General features: G+C 39.6%; 1 protein-coding gene across 4 annotated transcripts in view; it reads left to right on the plus strand.

Moving 5' to 3' along the window:
* LOC127634198 (myosin phosphatase Rho-interacting protein-like) overlaps positions 1–19,362 on the plus strand; it is a 75,694-nt gene that overhangs the window by 38,166 nt on the left and 18,166 nt on the right. For 2 of the 4 annotated variants that reach the window (XM_052113646.1, XM_052113644.1), the window contains exons 6-16: positions 292–484; positions 805–1,561; positions 4,267–4,426; positions 5,006–5,113; positions 10,311–10,367; positions 10,660–10,728; positions 10,827–10,916; positions 14,766–14,875; positions 15,195–15,233; positions 17,127–17,865; positions 18,032–18,148. In XM_052113646.1, the coding sequence (XP_051969606.1) occupies positions 292–484; positions 805–1,561; positions 4,267–4,426; positions 5,006–5,113; positions 10,311–10,367; positions 10,660–10,728; positions 10,827–10,916; positions 14,766–14,875; positions 15,195–15,233; positions 17,127–17,865; positions 18,032–18,148 (2,439 nt within the window). The remainder of the gene's footprint in view (positions 1–291; positions 485–804; positions 1,562–4,266; positions 4,427–5,005; positions 5,114–10,310; positions 10,368–10,659; positions 10,729–10,826; positions 10,917–14,765; positions 14,876–15,194; positions 15,234–17,126; positions 17,866–18,031; positions 18,149–19,362) is intronic. The other 2 variants (XM_052113647.1, XM_052113645.1) reach the window with 2 other exon arrangements.

Raw genomic sequence — 19,362 nt, forward strand, 5'->3', positions numbered from 1 at the left:
TAGGATTTAATCAAAAGGGTGGTCAGGTGAAAACAGGAAAAGTTAATCTGTGTGTGTGTTTTGTGCGGGGTGTGGTGCTGAGCCTGAGCGTGAATCAGTGTGTGGATGAAATCATGGCACAATAGCTCATTTGTTATCAGCCTGAGAGCTTAGACAGTTACATTCATGTGTGTGTCTGTCTGCATACTCGCTCACACACAGGTGTTTTTTACATCAAGGGACTCTTTGTTCTAGTCTGTGTAAGGGTTAGTTAAATATTATGCTTTACTGTATGTCTCTGTGTGTTTTCAGGAACCGGGTCCTGCGAAGGTGACCGTCACTAGTGCGAGTGGTAGCAACAGCAGTATGGTGTGTCTGCCCAGCACTATAGCTCAAGCTGAGAGAGTGCCACCCACCCAAGCTTCCCTGTGGCAGGAGGAATCATGGAGTCGAGCTGCTGTACCAACAACCTGTCCTTCCTCCAATCTGAGCCAACATTCAGAGGGTACCTGTATAATAATAACGGTTGTAAATACATCGTAAAATAACAACAGCAGTATTTATCTACATATATAAACCAAATTGAATACTCATGGGAATTAATTTTCTGTATATGCACCAACATAAAAATATGTGCTTAAACATTTTAATACACAAAAAGATGTCAAACTGAGACTCCCGTGAGCGTTTTTGAGTGATGACACAAACCAAACGTTGAATAAGAGTTTATAATGACGTTTAATGGACACATGCATTCTATACAATTAGATGATTGTGAATATTTGGTGCATCGCCTAGTGTGATTTTTGTCTTTCATGTGCTCAGAATCAAGAAGCTCAAGTGTTGGTCGTAAGCCTCGGGTGGAGAGTGGATATTTTTCACTGGAAAAAAACAAACCCGAACAAGACGAAGGACGACCGCATCAACGTCAGCGCGAGCCGGAGTCCGAACTACCGCAGCAGCTTCCCACTCTTTTCTCTACTTCCTTTTCCTCCTCTCGCTCCAGGTATCTGTCCATCGACCCTGAACATATCAGCTCCCCAGTCAACACACAGATGCCACAAAACAACATGACACACACTGTTGCTAACACACCGACTTCTGATGACGCCAGCGCTAACAAACACAACACACACTCTGACAACACGCAAAGACCTGTTAGATCAGATAAGCATCTTTCACCTGAAACACACACTCATGACTCCGTGGACGCCACATCATTGGGTTTCCAGACCTCGGCTAAACTCCGCTCCCCGACATGCACCCATCACAGCCCGGAAACGCACTCAAACTCACATATAAGCCACACAAACATTCTCCCATCATCCCTGTCATCTTCTCAGAGCTCTTTGGACTCTGATTTGAGTCCCCAAAACTGCAGCTCTGTGCCCAGTGTGGGCGGAGCCTCGGGCAGGGTGGGGCGAGTTGGGCAGAGTTACGCCGCCTTGGCAGATGTGCCGCGGGCGCTAAGACTCCGTCATCGGGAAACATTCCGATCCAATCAGAGGCGACCGGATCTGAGGGCACGAACAAGGAGCCCGGGCAGGGAGGAAGTAGAACGACTGTTCGGACAGGAACGAAGGTGACTAGCCCATACTATTACACACACACACACAAAGTTCTGTTCCACAACCTAGTGAGCTCCCTCACTGTCTACTGTCTAAATAGGCAGCTAGCTTCCAAGGCAAAATTCTAACCTCAACTCGTCCGTTTCAAAGTGTTCAAGCATCCCTTAATCTTAAGCAGCCTTTGCAATGAGAGTGCAGCTATGATGCCTAAAACTGCTGTCTAGGTAGGCAGCTCACCAGAGTTTGGAACAGAGCCACACCCACACACTCCAGTTACATTAAAAACACACATACAGGGGTCTGGGTAGCTCCGCGAGTAAAGACGCTGACTATCACACCTGGAGTCGCGTGTTCGAATCCAGGGTGTGCTGAGTGACTCCAGCCAGGCTTCCTAAGCAACCAATTGGCCCGGTTGCTAGGGTGGGTAGAGTCACATGGGGTAACCTCCTCGTGGTCGCTATAATGTGGTTCTCGCTCTCTGTGGGGCGAGTGGTGCGTTGCGTGTGGATGCCCCTGAGAATAGCGTGAAGCCTCCACACACCTAGGTCTCCACGGTAACACACCCAGATGGTCTCAAACGTGGAGGCAACTGAGATTCGTCATCCGCCACCAGGATTGAGGCAAGAGGACTTGGCCACCACGAGGACTTAGAGTGCATTGGGAATTGGGCATGTCAAATTAGGGAGAAGGGGGGGGAAAAACACACTTCAAATATCTGTTAGAATACTTTCATGTTTTATTGCCTGATTTGCCTTTTATATAGACTTATAGTAAGTAGATACACAGTTCTGTACAGTACAGCAAACTGAAGTTATGCCAGCTAGTTCCCATGCAGTGTAAACACAATCTGCTCGCCCGGTCCGAGCCAACACGCCTGCTGTGTTGAAGTCTCAGAGTAACGTGGAGGTTATGTCGCCACCTGCTGAATCTGACTGGAAGGATACGATTATCTGTCAATGACACTCAGGACATGAATCGGCAGGGAGGAAGTGCTTCTATTTCTATGTCTTGAGTTCTCAGATTCATCATGAAATTCATCTCATTCTTGCTGCTTTATCGCCACCTAGTGAAGACTGTGTGAAACTGAACTTCCACACTGATCTCTCTTCCATTTTGCTGAAAACTTATAGGGGTAGTTAGCCCACAAATTTAAATGATGTCATCATTTACTCACCCTCATGTTGTTCCAAAGCTGTATGACTCTCTCTCTCTCGTCAATGGAGCACAAAAGCAGATGTTATGCAGAATGTTAGACTCTGTCACCATTCACTTTCATTGTATGGAAAAAAGGATGTTTTTTTTGTGTTTCACAGAAGAAAGTTGTACAGATTTGAAACGGGTTTGAAAATGCTCTTTATTTCTGCTCTGTTCTCATTTAATTTCAGTTTCTTTGGCTCTTGCACTTTTTGCCTTTTTTTATTTGATCTGTTTTTCCTCTTTTTCAGGCAGCCCTATGAAACTCTGCCCTTCCTGCCCTGTGCCACGCCCTGCCATGCCTTCTGCCACGCCCACTGCTTACTTTCATTCCATCTGCTGGGGCTAAACTATAACACATACACACAAACACACAAATGATATCTATCCTTAAGACAAAGTCTAAAATATTAAATATTAACCCTGACAAATGATTGTACAAACTTGTGCTCTTTAGGGTTGTGCTCATAGCTGTGGTGGCTGGTTTCCTGCTTCTCTCTCTCTCTCTTCCTCCATCTGATCATATACGACACATAGAATTAATCTTAAATATTGTGACAGACTGATGTCATTCTGTCTAACATCTTAGATACACTTTTAAAAGGTGATGTGTGTATCTTCTGCATCGCTAGCAGCACCAAGAGGAATTACAATCTATATGAGCAGCCTGACTGGGTATGACATAAAAAAACTGACTCAACCATTAGCATGAAATCAGGGCGGGACTACATGTTTGATTGACCAATGGAAGACAAGTGGAGTGTTTGAAACCTCACAAGATAATCAGATGTATAGATCATTAGATAATCCACATGAAGCACAATGTTACATATGGCCACCAGGAGATGGCGCCAAATACACGACACAGACTCAATGATGACTCAAATGACACAGAATGAAACTCATTCTGTGAAATCTCATGACTAAAATCATGTCTGCATGCTATGCAAACCTTTAGTCATTGTTGTGTTTGCATGTGTAATTAGTTCTTATGTACAATTATTATTTTTAAGAGGCTTTTGGACACATGGAGATGTTTTTGTACACTAGGATAAATAATTTTTGTAATGCTATAACCTTTAATTGCTTTGTCGTATCAACACAAACATTTTCTCAGATACAGTTGACATGATTGGGAACAAAACAGAAGCAGTTTTTCATGGCCAACTTATTTACACGCACAGATATGTCATGTCAAATCAGAAAAATAAGAAAAACAAAAAAGTTTGGCTCAAATTTATTTTCAGCAGTTTCTTAGGCTGAGTCTTTATAAACACCCTCAGAGCTTTAAGGGTTAAGGAAAGGTTTTAAAGAATAAAATCTTATAGAGGACTTTAAATGTGCTGTAAGCTATTTCTTTTTGGATAACCATGTTCACTAATGTGTGTATTTTATATTGGCTCTTTTATTTATTGTTTTATAAAAGCTTTATTTTGGACTCAAAAATAGAATATCAGTCTGTAAAAGAACTTTTCTGCTGTTGTTGTTTCTGTTCTGAGATCTGTGTTTGTGTGATTTACCGCAGGCGCTCGCAGGTTATCGAGAGATTTGAGTGTAATGACGCTGTCGACACTCCTGAGCAAATGGACACAACAAGTTCTTTAACAGAGTCCGCCCTTTCCTACTCTAGAACGGCCAATCAGAGAGCAGGACGCAATGAGAGACGCCTCTCCAACCAGAAACAGGTTCTCTATCGTTATACTGTAGTTTAATATTGTAGAGAATTAATATAGAGTTGTTTATACATTCAAACGTGGCTCATTTAATCAGAGTATTGATGCCGACTACCACCCCTGGAGTCACAAGGTCGAATCCAGGGCGTGCTGAGTGACTCCAGTCGGGTCTCCTAAGCAACCAAACTGGCCCGGTTGCTAGGGAGGGTAGAGTCACATGGGGTAACCTCCTCGTGGTGGTGATTAGTGGTTCTCTCAATGGGGCGTGTGGTGAGTTGTGTGTGGATCATGGAGAGTAGCATGAGCCTCCACATGCTGTGAGTCTCCGCGGTGTCATGCACAACGAGTCACGTGATCAGATGCGCGGATTGACAGTCTCAGAAGCGGAGGCAACTGAGACTCGTCCTCCGCCACCCGGATTGAGGCGAGTAACCGCACCACCACGAGGACCAACTAAGTAGTTGGAATTGGGCTTTACAAATTGGGAGAAAATTTGGATTTAAAAATAGAGATTTGATTGAGTCTGTAACCTGTAATAATCATATCTGCATCACTGAATTCATTTTTAATCTCTGTGTTAATATGTTGCAGGAGTTTTCGTTGGATTCAAGTAAAGGCCGAACAGATGCTGTTTCATCACTAACTGGTTACAGAAGAGCCAAAAGTCTGGACCGCAGAGCCACGGAGACACTCATGGCTGTGAGTGCATATAAATAAAACTTTTAATAGTTACTATACTAACTCCAAAGGAATTACAGTTACATAAGCTGTTTATCAAGTACTGAAGTAATTCAATATATGGGTGTTTCTTCAACTTCAGTCACTTTAAGCAACTGTGAACTTAAAAGTCTTAAACATCTGTAAAACATTGTTCTCATTTTTACATGCTCACTAGTTTATTTATTAATATGTCCAACAGTGTATGTACATGCATCACAGGAGACTTTATTTCAGAAAGGCATGAAAGTTCCCACCACACAGTGTCATTTCCAGCACGTCCCAATGATGCTGATGGAAATCACATTTATAGAAAGTAATTAAAATGGGCTACTTCATAAATACAATTCAATAATATTTTCACACTTATTGGATAATTTGGCAAAATTACAGCTTGATTAGAAATGATGGACAAAAACAAAATAGTGATATTTGTCTTGATTTTTCTTTGTTTTCTTCAAACATCACTGGTCTCATATTTCATCTCAAGCATGCTCTTCAGTACATGTGGTTAACATGTACACTAACTATAAAAAAAACTTTATTAGGGGTTAAAATAATAACACCAGCATTTTGGGACATTTGTCATTTTTTAAAACATTTATACAAATCATTTTCACACAATAAATATTGAAATACTGATTTTACTCTTAGTTTATAATATCGTTGTTTTAAACATGTCATAAATTGAAAATGCATTTTAAAAATACAAAGTTTAATATGGCAAAATAGGCTAAAACTGTTAAATCAGTACATCAAATTAATTTGAAAAGTACATAAATAAATAATGAAGGTTCTGTTAAAAGTTTCCAAAAATTCCAGTTTTAAGAAGACCTTCGTATAGCAAAAAAAAAAGCTGAAATGTTGTTAGTTTTAATAAAAATCAACCCCTGGGACATGAAAGAGCTTCAAGTTGAAAAACACTCATTTATGGCAAATCTTTGAGTCAGAGATATTGCATTTATTGAGCTTTTATATTGAGAATTCATTCAGGATTAACATTCGGTGTTTGTAAAATATGTACGGGATAAGGGACCCTTATACAAGAACTATTACACGGCTATTTGCTTAATATAATAAATAAATGCACATTTAATCATTTGAGTTGGAGTTATTTGATTATGTAAGAAGAAAGAGATTGTGGAGTGAAACAAAACACATGAAACTAGCATGTCGATGTAGGAAATAGTTTGTCTGTACAATGGTCAAATATAGAGTTTAGCGCTCATACAGACATATCTGACCGCAGAATGCCGCGATTGACCAATCAGAATAAAGTATTCCAGAGGGCCATGTAATAAACCACTTTCTTAAGAATGCAACACGTTTGTTTGTTTAGTGGCTGTGAGACCGTTTAGAGTGACTGTGCGTGCATGTTTCAGCTGTTATTACCGCGTCCATGCAGACCCGACCCCCTGATTATAAATAGCATACGCTCAGAGCGTTAGCACCACAGACATCAAGATCTGAAACACACATGCCCAAACACACACACGAGAACACAGATTCATGTTCATACACTCAGAAAGACAGAATGTGAGTCAGAAGCGTGTGAAGAACAGGTCACAGATGAAACTCAACAAGAATAAGGTACTGTGAACGGTTAACTTCCGAACGCCTGGTGGGTGTGAGCACGACCACTCGACTCTATACTGCAGCATTAGATACTGTATGAAAGGGTGTGTATTCATGGTTGTGGTATTTAAGGTTGTAGAATAGTTTGTTTATAGCTTTGTGATGTAACAATGCCTGTTTGAAAATTCCAGTTCTAAAGGGTAAACAAAAAGAACGTAAGTGGATGAAAATGAAGTGTGATCTTTTTTTGCATTGTGGCTTTGTTGTCATGGCAATTTCCCCCCAGAATTCTCACTTCTGTAAAGTGAACTAAATATCATTCTTATACCATAATTAAAATCTCAAACATGTGTACTTACAGTTTAATAATCTATCATTACACATATACAGTGTGTAGTAGTATACATGTATAGTTCAATAATATTTCATTTTATATACTGGGGTGGGACCAAGTCAAGTCCTCAACTTTAAGGATCAAGTCTTAAGTCATTAGTGCTCATTGCCCAAATTAGTGGCTGAGAATTAATTACTGTAGTAATTACACCCTGCATAGTGTATTAGCATGTTTTAGCAAAATGTGGGGACTTCTCGTAGGCATAAGTTCCTACTTAATGTTAAATTAGTGATCTGGAACGATTTTGCAGTGACACCATTTGACCATCTTAAATACGGGACAAATCGCGTCCAGTATTGATTCAATACGGGACGCATAATTTCAGCTTTAAATACAGGACGATCCCGTATTTTACAAGATGGTTGGCAACCATTTGTTCACAGTGCCTCGTTTAGCTGGTTCCAGAGATGACTGTAGTTGCAGTGCACTGAGCTCTGTGGAACTAAGTAGCTAGCTAACCCAGCTAACATGCTAAGTTAAATGCTACTGAACCATAGCTGACGTGCAACAGTTAACAATCTCAACTTACCTCTGTCTGTGGGTTTTCAGATGCCTCACAAAATTAATGAAGCATAATTTTTAAACCACAGGTTCTGCATGTTGCATACTTTTGTTGGCTTCGATATTGTATTCTTTATATCCAAATTAAATTACCTTTGGGATCATTTGACTGTCGTCCTCGAATGCGCAGTATTCAAACTTGGTCCTACTCTCGTAGAAGTTGATTGGTTGCATCTCTGATTGGTTGAATGCGGAGTGTGGAAATGCAGATTTGAAAATCAAACTAATTGTTTATTAGGGAAATGAATCGTTGATTTGCTGCACATTTTAAATGCACAACTCTGATCTTTGGGTTCAAGTCAAGTCGCTGTTGTCGAAGTCTTAAGTCGAGTCGCAAGTCTTTGATTATGACAAGTCAGAAGTCATTCAATTTGTGACACGAGTCCAAATAATGCGATTAGAGTCCACAACCCTGCTGTACACGATATAGAGTAGGAAACTGACATATAATGTGACATATAAACATTCAAGGTTGGATTTCAAACATTGAACAAACTGCGACTGAATTGAAGACTGAAGAAATAATATATTTGTTTCTGTCCTCTTCGAAAGTGTTTATCTGTCACTGAAAAGTTCATTTAAAGGAATATTCCGCATTCAAAACAAGTTAAAATCATTAGTCAGCCTTTGTGGCATAAAACCACAAAAATTTATTTAGGCTGGTCCCTCCTTAACAAAAAGCCAAAATCGAGTTTACTGTGAGGCACTTATAATGGAAGTGAATGGGGCCAATTTTTAAAGGCAGAAATGTGATGCTAATATTTTTATAGAAGCACTTACATCAATTTTTCTGTTTAAGAAGAATTTTTATGAGCTGTGAAGTTGTTTAAATTGTCATTTTTATGGTTGTTAAAGGGTTTACGCCGTAGCAAAGTTGTAAATTGGATATATTTATATTTATGAGTATTTTAAAGTTTATGATTTGGCCCCATTCACTTCCATTGTAAGTGTCTCACTGGAAACCAGATTCATGCTTCTTTTTTTTTTTTTTTAAAGTAGGGACGTGTCTAAATAAATTTTTGCAGTAATCAATATTATGCCACAAATGCTGCCAACTGAGCTCAACTTGTGAGGAACCGGGAATATTCCTTTAATCTATGACCTTAAAGGTGCAGTATGTACGATTCAGAAACGCTTGTTATTAGTGACACTTGTGGCCGTTAAGTGAACTGCAGCAGCGACCTGTTGCTCGTGCACACACTCCATAGGGACGCGAGCATCGGCCAAAACAATGACGTAATGTACAAAGAGACTGAACGTGATTCACCGGCATCATGCTGACAGATGAGGGAACATAATTAAAATGACACAGTTATGATTGTTTTAATACAAACTTTGAGACTAAACTAAAACTACATATTAGCTAACATAGCGATAGCATACTGCTACACACATACAGCTACATACTGCTGAACCATACCAGACTGTTTACTGTTGCACTATTGTATGTTTTGTATGTCATATGTTGTACTATGTTGATCAAGAAACCAGCGTATTTGCTTAAATGTGTCCTGCATTCCTGACTATTAGAATAAAGAGAAGAAAGTTGAAATTATTTGAAAGTTATGAAGCAAGGTAGCTTGCAATTTCGTCAGCGTTAGCAGGTAAGATGAAGTTAGCTAAAATGACTCAATCCTTACGGCGTTATATTTCACATGATTTCCAGTTATGTTGCTTACCTGTCCAATAAGAAGAACGCCAATTCAGGGTCTGTTTTGATCCCCAAAACCGAACGAAGGTCCCTCAAGGAATCAAATGCCGTGCCGATGTTCACTCACTTTTTCGTTCGACCACGATCGCGTTCCCGCTTAGCCAGACTGGATTCAGTAGATACATGTTTTTGGGGTTTTTGTCTTTCTCTGAGTTTGTGTTGGAGTCGGTGTTGTGCTGGGAGCCGGACGTTTGCTGGATTCCATCTCTAAGATAACGTTACCTAGTGTTGCTGTTTGTTGTTGCTGTTGAATAGCGGAAGAGAAGCACTGAGGCTCTCGGGAGCATAAACGTCACATCCGTTGAATATTCCCGGCAAAACTGACCCGCTCCCTTCACATTCAAATCAGTCTACAGGCTTTAATAGGCAGCCTTGGAAGTCCGGGAAGGGATCATTTTTAAGTTGCGTTACAAGCCGTTCACACATTGGCAAAAAATTATTATTTTGAAAGTAAAGTAAGGGATTACTCTTAATTTTCACTAATTTAATTACAGTTACTTCTGATGTAATGGTGTTAAATACTGTATGGACTAAAGAACAATTCTATATAAAAAAAAAAGTGAATTTAAAACATCTACTGATAAAATATATGATTTCTAATTTAACGCCGCCCTCTTAAATTATTTGGGCAATTCATGAATAATTTATTTGATTTTATATGATTTATTTGAAAGAATTAAAAGAACAGTTTCATGTCTATCCTTGAATTTTTCATCTGGTCGAGGTTGATCAGGGTTTTAGAAAGTAATTAGTAATAAGTAATGCAATTACTTTTCAGAGAGTAACTAGTACAGTAATCTAATTACAGTGTAGAATATGTAATTAGTTGTTAGTAATTAATAACTTGTTTTTTTACATTTTAGAAATTTTAGATTCACTCATTAGATTCATAGATAATTTTTAATTGTTTTGCCCCCTCCTGTCACATCTCTTTACAGCCTGACCTGCTGAACTTTAAGAAAGGATGGATGACCAAACTATACGAGGATGGACTGGTGAGTCTTAGTCTGAGTTTAACCATCCAGGTTTATTTGGTTGTTATTTTTGGGGGGTGCCCTGCGGAAAAGAATAGCTTAGCCACGTGACTACGCCACCACGAGGACCTTAGAGCGCATTGGGAGAAAATAAAAAATATAAATGATTCAATGTAGAAACGCCTTAATCTTTCATGCTATGGTTCACCATAACATGTATTATTACTTTTTTCAGTTTGGTTAAGCTAGTAAAAGTCATTTTAGAGGTGTGTTTTTTTCTGGATTTGTCATTTTCTCTCTCTCTTGGTCTCAGTGGAAGAAACACTGGTTTGTTCTGACGGATCAGAGTTTGAGGTACTATCGGGACTCCATCGCTGAAGAGGTTTGTCTTTACAGCAGTGCATGTAACCAAACCGTTGTGATTATCTCTGAACTTTGAATGCATTTTGCACGTGTGACGTGTTTGCTAATCTCCCTCAGGCTTCTGATTTGGATGGAGAAATTGATCTGTCCACGTGTTACGATGTGACCGAATTCCCAGTTCAAAGGAACTATGGTTTCCAAATCCTGGTGAGTGATGCCCTTGCCTAAATGGAAAAACGTGTGCTTGTGAGGTATTGATGCTTGACAAGCATGTCTGCTAGACAGCAGTGGTATGTTTTCACACCTAAATAAAGCAGTGGTGATGTTTGTGTAATCCTAACACTGTTCTTCTCTAAGTATTGTGTCATCACTAATGTCACCTGATCTGTCAACAGTCATAGCTGTGACATCATCACTTCTCTCTAAAATAACAGCTCTTCTGACAGGTCTAATACACCTGTTGGATGTTTGTTCGTAATATAATTTTTCCTCCACTATAGATTTACTTGATCTATTGCTCATACTTTGGGTTGCTGATTTAAACCAGCAAATGTCAGATTTTCACCTGGTGGGTGAAAACAAAAGTGGGTGCACAAAACATTGAAGGAGGGACATGAGCTATATAGGCTTAAAAAAATAATAATAAAAATGTAATCAGTATTTTTGCCTTGTTTTCTAGCAGGGGTGATATTATAATAGCCTATAATAGAAGTGTGTTAAAATAACCAGCTAATATTCATTCAGAATATTGTCATTTTCTGTAATAAACATTTAGAAAGTTATGCAAATGCCAAAAGTTGTGCCAAAAGTGCCATTTTTATTCTTCATTTATTAAGTTCAGAATTGTTCATTTTGGCATAAGGTTGTTTAGTGACCAAGTGCCACTTTTATGCCAGGTGACTGGCAGCAAATTAACGTTTTCATGTGTTTTGGAAGCACCGAGTCGTTCAGGACTGAAACGAACAAGAGCTCACAGTGCGCGATCACACATTTGCGTGCTCATTGTGAAGTCACACATTTTTAGGGGGGCTCAGGTGACATTTAGGGGGGGCTGAAGCCCTTCTAAATAGGGTTTATCAGCACCTATGTTTTCCAGTAATAAAGTCTAAACAGCCTTAAAGCAAGAAGAACACTTGAGAAGCTAAATTGTGTAACAAGATAACAAGACTTGCTTTCAGTGAATATATCTTGAATAAGTTTATTTTTCTTACCCCATTTGCCCCATTGGCATAAACCTCACTACATCTGGTTAGATTTGCACTTAAAACTAGGGATGGGAATTCATCAATACTTTGATATTTGAATATTTAAACTCGTAAAAAACGAATATTTGAATATAATATTTAAATGAAGGTAAAAAAACATTGTAAAATATTTTTTTAAGTCATAAAGGTTCTAATTACATTCAAAACAAGCTTCTATCATGTCCTGTGTGTTTTTTTAAAGTTATTATTTAAACAAGCAATGCATGAAAACAAAAAAAAGAACAGCGTAAAAGCATTTAAGCTCTCGCAAAGCGAAGAAAAAGAAACCACTAATGAAGTAGACTGACTCACTTAACGTACAGGACGAGTATAAACACTCGGCATATAATAGTTATCATGTTTATTTTATTTCTCGTGTTTTTGTTGAGGAAAAACAAGCATATCCATGTGCTCGGTAAACTATACTCATTTATACACACCAGTTTAAATTATGGAATGTCCCTTACCTCAGCTCGCATAGACTTTCTCGGATGCCACGTTTGTTGTTTACGGAAGCGTCGCGGGGATTCCGTTGCTACGGGGACGCTGCTTTCTGAGGAGCTGCACATATACGTCAGTAAAGTGTACACCGCTTATCCAGTACATTTAAACGGGAACCCAGCTTTCTCGCATTAAGCCACATTCTCACAATAACCCGCTTTTTTGGTGTCCATCTGAACGTACTGACAGAACCGTTTGCTTAACAATGTGATCAACTCGTGTCCACGCTCAACAGCGCCACCCAGTGCATTCTGTTATAACTGCCAGTTTTAGTTTGTGTGTTTAGGATTTAATGCATCTCACTGTAAATATGTCCGGCAAAGCAAAACTTTGCGAAATTTAAATCGTATTTTTACTATTCGAATAATTATTGCAGAACGAATATTTCGAATATTCGACTACTCGTGTATATCCCTACTTAAAACAAGGAATTTGCAAACGGGGTAAAAAAATGGTAAATGGTCTGCAATTATATAGCGCTTTTTTATACTTGGTGGTTTTCAAAGAGCTTTACACTGCGTCCCATTCTCACACACACACCAATTACGGCAGAGCTGCCATGCAAGGCGCTAGTCTGCCATTGGGAGCAACTTGGGGTTCAGTGTCTTGCCCAAGGAGTCATGTGGGCCGGGAATCAAACCGCCAACTCTGCGATTAGTGAACAACCCGCTCTACCACCTGAGCCACAGCCGCCCCAAAAAATGGATGCCCTTGGGGGGTGGTTGATTGGTTACAACTGATATTCTATTATAGTCCTAGTTAAACATATTATGGCATAAAATATGAAGAAGGGAATATTTGACGTAAATGGATGAGACACAGTTAGTTTTAAATTATTAGAAAAAATTGTGCCCTCATTAAGGTGAAATATGCCCCTGAAAATCAAATCTAGGGGGCAAATATTGCCCATTAATGTAAAATGTTAATTTCTGACACTGTGTTGCAATCAAGATGAATAAGTCCTTTGAAAGTATTGTTTATTCTTAGTTTGTGTTATCTAATATAGTTAACATATGTTAATGAATACAACCATATTGTTAACTTTTACCATTCAAGATATTCTCTTGTGTTTTGCCGAGGCAAGCAACACTAACATTTTCTTCAGAATGTCTTGCATGTAAAATGTAAACGATTTTTTAAACAAACAAATGTTTGGTTTGACTTGCTACTGTGTTGTTTTATTAATCAAACTCTTCAGATGTACAGTATGCATGAATGAATGAACGCTACATTTATATAGTGCTTTTCTGACACTACACTCAAAGCGCTTTACACAGTGAACGGGACTCTCCTGAACCACCACCAGTGTGTGGCATCCACCTGGATGATGCGACGGCAGCCATAGTGCACTAGTACGCTCACCACACACCAGTTGTTAGTGGAGAGGAGAGAGTACAGTTATATAGCCAATTAAGGCCATGATTGAGAAGGGCCAATGGGGGGAATTTGGCTAGTACATCAGGGTAACACCCCTACTCTTTACAAGTGTCCTGGGATTTTTAATGACCACAGAGAGTCAGGATGTTGGTTTAAGGTCTCATCCTTTTTACAGTATATTGCCCCCATCACTATTCTGGGGCATTAGGACCCACACAGTCAGCAGCTGGATTCCCTAATACCTTCGATTTCCGAGGAGGTCTCCCATCCATTTACTGACCATGTCTTTCATACATAATGTTGTAAACAAAACAAGAAAGCTCTGTGTCTGAATTTTCTCTTCATATAATCCCAGAACGAAGCAGAAGATATAAAATAACCAACTTCAGACAAATGTTTTTGTAAGTCAAGTACATGTGATACTGTGTTGTCTATCTGGGTTGTAAATGGCAGTAGGATTCCTGGTGCTTTTTCAAAAGTTATTTTAGCGATGTCAGAAATAGCAGAAAGCGTTGGCGGTCTCTGTGTACAGACACACAGCAGGGGGTCGGTGTCAAGAAATGAGTAACAACTGTAAATATAACTTCAGTCTGCTCTCTATATGTCTTAGAATGTCCTCTATGCAGAGCGTTTCCTATATCTGTAGGATTCTAGTGTTTCACAGGGTTTACTTATGATTGTCTCTGCATAGATGGAATAGTAGAAAGTATTTTATCAACACATTTAAGCTTTAAAAAATGATTATGCAGGAGTCAGAAATGACTTGGTAAAATCATGGAAATTCATTGAAATCCATTGAACTTAACAGCAGTCTCATGAAGCACCGAACAGGAATAACATATCTCTGTCTCTTAGTTCTACTTGCATGCATTTATTCACTGATCTCCACGCTTCGCTTTTCACTAGATCAATCTGGTTCTTCTCTTCCTCTCAGAGTAAAGACGGGGCATGCACAATGTCTGCGATGACCTCTGGGATTCGTCGTAACTGGATTCAGGCCATTCTGAAGAACATGCGGCCCACCGTTGCCCCGGATGTCACACGGTAAGTTTTAGCATCATGTTTAGATTTGATAATGGCCAATTGTTTTTTTGGTTTTTTTAAATCAAACATGCACATTTGACAATCATGACTGGCTTATCTATAAAACACTTGATTACATCTATAATGTCAGCTTGCATTTTTCCTGTTCTTTCCTGATTTTTCATCCCCCATAAATCCATTTAACTTGGATTTAAATGGTTACTCAAAAGCATCAACTGCTCTCTTATTTTTATTGGTATTTCTTTTTCAGTCAGTTCCTAACATATCTGTATCGTTCTTTATTTCTTGCATTTTTCCTGCTCCGTCTCTGCGACCACAGGAAAAACGTTTCACTGAAGCTTTCAGTTCTAATGCCCAGGTTGGCATTTCCTGTTCTTATTCTAACCCATGTGTGTGTTCGCTGTTATGTCAGAGTGGCACTTTAGTTATGTGTTTCGTGATGTACTGGCTTCTGTCTGTCATGTCAGTAATGCCCGTGCTCGTTTGCTTGTGTCATGCAGACATTTGTGATTGGTTGACAGTGATGTAACCTCACTGGCGACACTCTTGAATGTAAGCTTGATGGAGGGAGACAGAGATGGAATCTAGCAGCATTCCCGTTGTAAGCACGGTTATTTTGGGACGTGCATTTGGTCGTGGGGACGAGGTTACATACTGTTTTTGTAGTGATCATTTTTGGTTGTTTGCTGTTGCTGCTGTTTTGCTTTTTGTTTTGTTTGTTTTTACTTAATTTTACTATCAACAATAATAATGACAATAAACAATAGTTCTGCTGAGTCATATAGTTCATTAACCAACTAGGGCTCTCACGATTATGATGATTAATCAAATTGACTATTATCTTAAGGTGTATGTAGGCCTAATCATTAAGCCGTTTATTCATATTTAACTAAAAGTATCTAAAAGGGGGTGCTATGTTGCAAAAAAACGTCCCTGGAGATATATATATATACACACTTAGGCTGAAGACATTAAAACTAATGTTTTTAGCCACTCCACATATTTCATATTAGCAAACTATAGTTTTGGCAAGTAATTTAGGACATCTACTTTGTGCATGACACGAGTAATCTTTCCAACAACTGTTTACAGACCGATTGTGTCACTTTTAATTGACTATATCACGATTCCAGTTTATATACATTAAGCTAATTGTGCCTTTTAAGCAGCTTGGAAAATTGCAGAAAATGATAGCAAGCCTTTAGGCAATTGGCCAATTAGCTTCTGAGCTAATGGAGAAATTATTTTTGTAATTGAGTTGCCTAATAATTGTGCACTAATATATTCTGCTGAGAAAGACAAAACTCACCTTTTCTTTGTTAAACATTCAGGTTTGAGGTTCAGTAACATTTTGAAGCATTGTGTTTGTTCAACAGTAAAATTAATCCTGAGTAATACAATTTGCCTAATAATTGGGCACGCAGTGTATATTATATTGCATTGCATTACATTATATGATATTATACTGCATTGTGCAGTAGTAGTTTTCTTAGCTTTCTCATTTTATTTGAAGGCTCTCTGAATAATGTGTATGAATCTGCACCGAAACGCTTTGCATTCACTAACAAAAGCCTTGCTTATATTTCTCTGGAAGTTTGGCATGAACCACCCCAGACAGCATGCACAAAAGAGCACATCACAAGCGGTTTATCTTTACACACACTATTGAACACACACACTATTGACACCAGAAAATGAGACACAAAAGTGCAGTGTTTTCTATATTTGCTTATGCTACACTTTTTGGACTGTAAAATGCGATTTGGATTTTAATTTGAATTGCGCAAAGTTATATATAAAAAATCGTGATTGGGTGAAAGTCTAACTGTGGTCGATTTACGGTTGTCAAGCAACGTTGCAACTTGCTGCTTTAATATAGGATGTGTGCTCACAGGTGTTTGTATGTGTGCTATTTTACAGTGGCTTTAAATATGGCTCATTCAATCCTATTTTAAAGCTATAATCTGTTATGTATAAACTGATTGGATGTTCACAACTTCACACCTCACCAGTTTCTCTCTCTCACTCGTCGCCATGTTACGCCACCTCCTCCTGTAAAGGAGATTAAAAAATTGCATTGCATTAGTGGCTGGATTTAGAACGTGCTGTCCAGAATGCACAGACACCTCTGACAGCGGTTGAATGCCATGCAGTGATCATATAGTTTTCCTCACCCGACTAACCATTTTAACCATTTCAGACAGCTGTTACACATTTCTTTCCTTTAAAAAAAAAACTTCTGTATTCTCAGTTCCCTTCCAGAGGAGCGAAGTAGATCAAATGTGGAACAAAACTTCATCCAGCCCTCTCCAAACTCTTCACAACTCTCTAACAGCTCTGCAGTTGAAGCCCAAAGGTCACATCATGACATCACAGACGTGGCTCCGTCCCCTGAGCAACACAAGAGCCGCGTCTCCAAGCGAGAGGGTCGGTCGAAAACCTTCGACTGGGCCGAGTTTCGCCCAGGACAGGAAAATGAAAACGCTCGACCCCCAAGGAAGAGGGCAGATACTTCAGTCGTTATCTCCACATCATCTCCCTCCTCATCTGATTCCTCTCCTATCTCTAGTTCCTCCTCTCCTCTGACGTCCTCCTCTATTACTAACACCAGCCATACTGACGAATTGCCACAACGAGATGAAGAAGAATTGGTGCGGGATTCTATGTGCCAAGAGCACCATCATCAGACCACACTTGCCTCATCTGTGTCCGAGCCACCTTCAAAGCACCCCCATAAAATGCCACAAGAACAGGCGAGAATAGATGTAGACCAAACCAGAGACACGCAGGAGGTCGATGGTCATCGAGTGGCCCGCAGAAACTCTGATGTCCAAGTAGAGATCGAGCAGAGGTGGTATCAGGTGGAGACCACGCCCCTCAGAGAAGAAAAGCAGGTGCCAATCACTGGCAGCTCCGCCCCTAACACCTCCAATGCACCTGTTGAAGAGAGGCTCCTCCCACAAGAGCCAACCACCATACTGGAAAAGGAGGTTGGTAGCGTCGCTGACATGAATCAAGTGAAAGGGCCTTAAAGGGATGGTTCACATATTCTTAATTACTTCAATTTTATTTAAGATTGATTGATAAGTTCTGAAACATTTTATATTTTAGAATCATATAAAAGCACATTACGTTCCTTTTGATCTTGTTTCACAGTTGGGTCAGGCACAAAAGGAGCTGGCCAGACTCCAACAACAGAACAGCGTCTTGCAGGAACAACTACAGGATGCTCGTGGGAGAGAGCAAAATGCTCGAGAAGGATACATACTACAGGTTGGGAAAAGAAACTAATCTTCTGTGAGAAATCTGTAGTCTTCTGTAGTTTTGTCGCTCTTTCTAATTGGTTTCTATACTAATATATATATTTGGGTGTTAATGGAACTTCTGCATGTCTAACTGATCTGCTGTGTCTTTCTTTCCCTGGGCTCTGACTGGGCTTTGGTTAAAATGCTCGTAACCAAACAACAAATTTGACAAAAATAAGAAATGTAAAATTCTGACAAGCTTTCTGCTGTGCTTTTCTACCCCTAGTGTGTTCAGGCATGTCTTTTGTCATTCTTTAATTACATAATTTTGAGTGATGGTACCTTTGTTTTGGTCATTTTTCTATGTTCTTCTGTTCTTTTAGTTTCTGTCTTACAATCTGGTATTATGTTACTGCTTGTTTTCCATTTTGGGCAAATTAACACTAAGTTTCTTGTTGTTGTTTGTCAGCACAATAGCATGGTTTTATTCAGCCAACCAGCAAGTTTGCATTTCATTGTTTCACTTATTAGATAACAAATTGTTCCTTTTGTCCATCTGTGATGTCATCTGCAAAAAGCACAGTGGAAAGCTTGAGTAAGTACATAACTGCAAAAATTAATCCCTCAGCATTCCCGGATTCCACAGCCACAGCCCAGAAGATGTTGAGCATCATGTATGTGGCCGTAAAAGAGAAGACTTCCTGTTACTAATTGCACTTTCCTTTTAATCTCTTAAAGAGTGACACAACCACTGCAAAGCCTTCATCTGATGTAGCTTCAGCCTCGGTTCACAGAGCACCATTGAAGTGCCTCAACAAGCTGAACCAGGATCTAAAGGCTGAGCTAGAGTCCCAGCGATGGAGGCATGATAAGGCACATCAACAAGTGAACAGCTTAAGACGTAGCTACAGTGAAGCACAAGATATAATCGGCCACCATGAGGCTGAAATCGAAGCCTTGGAGGAAAAGCTAAGAGTTGCTATGGAGGAGATTTTAGCGAGTGAGCAGGCTGTGGCACGAATGCGTAGCGAACTGAAAATGGAGCGAGTTCGCTGTCACGAACGCGATGAGGAACGGACTCGAAATGAGGGGACTTTGCAAACACAGTTACGAGAGAGTGAGAAACGCCTTCGGCAAGTAGAAGCCAGTCTTCTAGAGAAGAGCCAGGAGCTGAGAAAGCTAGAGCAGCAGCAAGCTTTGCAGAGAGACCAGCACAGTGAGGTGCAAAGACTACAGGAAAGA

The sequence above is a fragment of the Xyrauchen texanus genome, chromosome 41, assembly GCF_025860055.1.
Source record: "Xyrauchen texanus isolate HMW12.3.18 chromosome 41, RBS_HiC_50CHRs, whole genome shotgun sequence".
Classification (NCBI taxonomy): Eukaryota; Metazoa; Chordata; class Actinopteri; order Cypriniformes; family Catostomidae; genus Xyrauchen; species Xyrauchen texanus.